We start from the raw sequence: 2766 nt of genomic DNA, 5'->3' as shown, positions 1-2766 counted from the left end.
ATTTCAGTTCTATTGACATTGTTTGGATGACCCTACACGGCCATATAGAGTTGCTTGATGGATTTTCTCGGTGACAATTACTTAGTTCAACATGTAAAAGACCTCACAAAACATGGTAACTTACTCGATCTATTGATCACTAGCCACGAAAGCATAATAACTGATGTAGAAGTCTGTGAAACTATTGCAAATTGCGCTCATATCAGTCGCGCCCCGCCCTACACTCCGCGGCGCTCGCTTCCAAAGAAAGGGGGTGGGGAGGGGGAGTATTGTGGTGACGCGCCGCTGGGCAAAACCAGACTGGCCGTCACACAACTCGAGCTAGGCCTTTGTACTTGCTGTAGTTGACAAGCATAGTTCGCAAAGAAGTTCAGTATCATATGCTGTTAGATACTTACTGCCCCTTCAAGCTGTTGGAAAGGCCTTGTTTCCGGAGTGGGTCAACACGTGCTATTTCAAATCATCCTTACTTCCAAAAGCTTCATCCCACAGGTCACACTGTAAAAAGCTCATTCATGTATGGATCATCATGTGACATTCGAAACAAAAAAAATCGTGAAAGATAATTATTGCACAGGTCACTGCAATGGGTTCATTCCTGTATGAGTAATCATGTGACGTTCGAGAAGACCCTTACGTGAAAAAGTTTTATCGCACAGGTCACACTGGAAAGGCTTCTCCTCAGGATGGGTAGTCATGTGACGTTTGAGATCACCCTTATGTGAGAAAGCAGAATCACACATGCCACACTGAAATGGCTTCTCTCCTGTATGGGTAATCATGTGACTTTTGAGACCACCCTTTTGTGAGAAAGCAGAATCACACAAGCCACACTGGAAAGGCTTCTCTCCTGTGTGGGTCATTATGTGTTGTTTGAGAACACCCTTACGTGAGAAAGCAGAATCACACAAGTCACACTGGAATGGCTTCTCTCCTGTGTGGGTCACCATGTGACGTTTGAGATCACTCTTATCTGAGAAAGCGTAATCACACAAGTCACAGTGGAAAGGCTTCTCTCCTGTGTGGGTCACCATGTGACTCTTGAGATCACCCTTTCGTGAGAAAGCGGAATTACACATGTCACACTGGAATGGCTTCTCCCCTGTGTGGGTCATCATGTGTTGTTTGAGAACACCTTTACGTGAGAAAGCGGAATCACACAAGTCACACGGAAATGGCTTCTCTCCTGTGTGGGTCATCATGTGATGTTTGAGAACACCCTTACGTGAGAAAGAGGAATCACACAAGTCACAATGGAAAGGCTTCTCTCCTGTGTGGGTTATCATGTGACTTTTGAGGTGACGGTTATCTGAGAAAGTGGAATCACACATGTCACACTGGAATGGCTTCTCTCCTGTGTGGGTCATCATGTGACGTTTGAGAGTACCCTTTCGTGAGAAAGCAGAACCACACATGCCACACTGAAATGGCTTCTCTCCTGTGTGGGTCACCATGTGACCTTTGAGAACACTCTTATCTGAGAAAGCAGAATCACACATGTCACACTGGAATGGCTTCTCTCCTGTGTGGGTCATCATGTGACTCTTGAGATCACCCTTTCGTGAGAAAGGAGAACCACACATGCCACACTGAAATGGCTTCTCTCCTGTGTGGGTCATCATGTGACGTTTGAGAACACTCTTACCTGAGAAAGCGGAATCACACAAGTCACACTGGAAAGGCTTCTCCCCTGTGTGGGTCATCATGTGGCGTTTGAGAACACCCTTTCGTGAGAAAGGAGAACTACATATGTCACACGGAAATGGCTTCTCTCCTTTGTGGGTAATCATGTGACTTTTGAGATCACCCTTACGTGAGAAAGCAGAATCACACAATTCACACTGGAATGGCTTCTCTCCTGTGTGGGTCACCATGTGACGTTTGAGAACACCCTTACGTGAGAAAGCAGAATCACACAAGTCACACTGGAATGGCTTCTCTCCTGTGTGGGTCATCATGTGACTTTTGAGATCAACCTTACGTGAGAAAGCAGAATCACACAGGTCACACTGGAAAGGCTTCTCTCCTGTGTGAGTCATCATATGACTTTTGAGGTGACCCTTACCTGAGAAAGTGGAATCACACGTGTCACACTGGAATGGCTTCTCTCCTGTGTGGGTCATTATGTGACGTTTGAGATCACCCTTATGTGAGAAAGCTGAATCACACAAGTCACACTGGAAAGGCTTCTCTCCTGTGTGGGTCATCATGTGATGTTTGAGATTACCCTTACGTGAGAAAGGGGAATCACACAAGTCACACTGGAAAGGTTTCTCTCCTGTATGGGTCATCATATGAAGTTTCAGATTACGCTTTTGGGAGAGAGCAGAATCACACAAGTCACGCTGGAAAGGTGTCTCTACTATGTGGATCATCACATGATATATGTGACGATCCTTTGCATAATATAGGTCACACTAGAAAGGCCTCTTTCCTGTGCGGGCCATCACTTGATTTTTAAGATGACTTGTGAGATAGCTGAGCTATAGATGCCACATTGGGTTTTCTTTGTTGATAGTTACCTTTCTGGAAAAAAATAGATTAACTTTTTGAGATATGTTATAGTAGGATTGTTGGTATTTTATACACAAAACATTCCATACATGCCATCCTTTATCATAAGAATAATTTGTCTAAAACACATAGTAAAATCGATTATGAAAATGATCAAGTGGTCATTATAGCGGTGTTTGCTTTGTTGGCCTAGTTGTGAGTTGAAATTCCATCCTTCTCTCCTACTCAAAGGAGTAACTATTAATTACCTAC

The 2766-nt window shown here is 44.3% G+C and overlaps 1 protein-coding gene across 1 annotated transcript; it reads right to left on the bottom strand.

Moving 5' to 3' along the window:
- Nucleotides 1-578: 578 nt before the first annotated feature.
- LOC143030476 (uncharacterized) lies at nucleotides 579-2521 on the bottom strand. Its single transcript, XM_076193625.1, has one exon. The coding sequence runs from the start codon at nucleotides 2373-2375 to the stop codon at nucleotides 579-581; it is 1797 nt and encodes a 598-aa protein (XP_076049740.1). The 5' UTR covers nucleotides 2376-2521.
- Nucleotides 2522-2766: the final 245 nt, after the last annotated feature.

This window comes from Oratosquilla oratoria, chromosome 12 (assembly GCF_046742065.1).
Source record: "Oratosquilla oratoria isolate Oo_2021 chromosome 12, ASM4674206v1, whole genome shotgun sequence".
Taxonomy (NCBI): domain Eukaryota; kingdom Metazoa; phylum Arthropoda; class Malacostraca; order Stomatopoda; family Squillidae; genus Oratosquilla; species Oratosquilla oratoria.
This window is presented reverse-complemented; position numbering and strand designations above follow the sequence as displayed.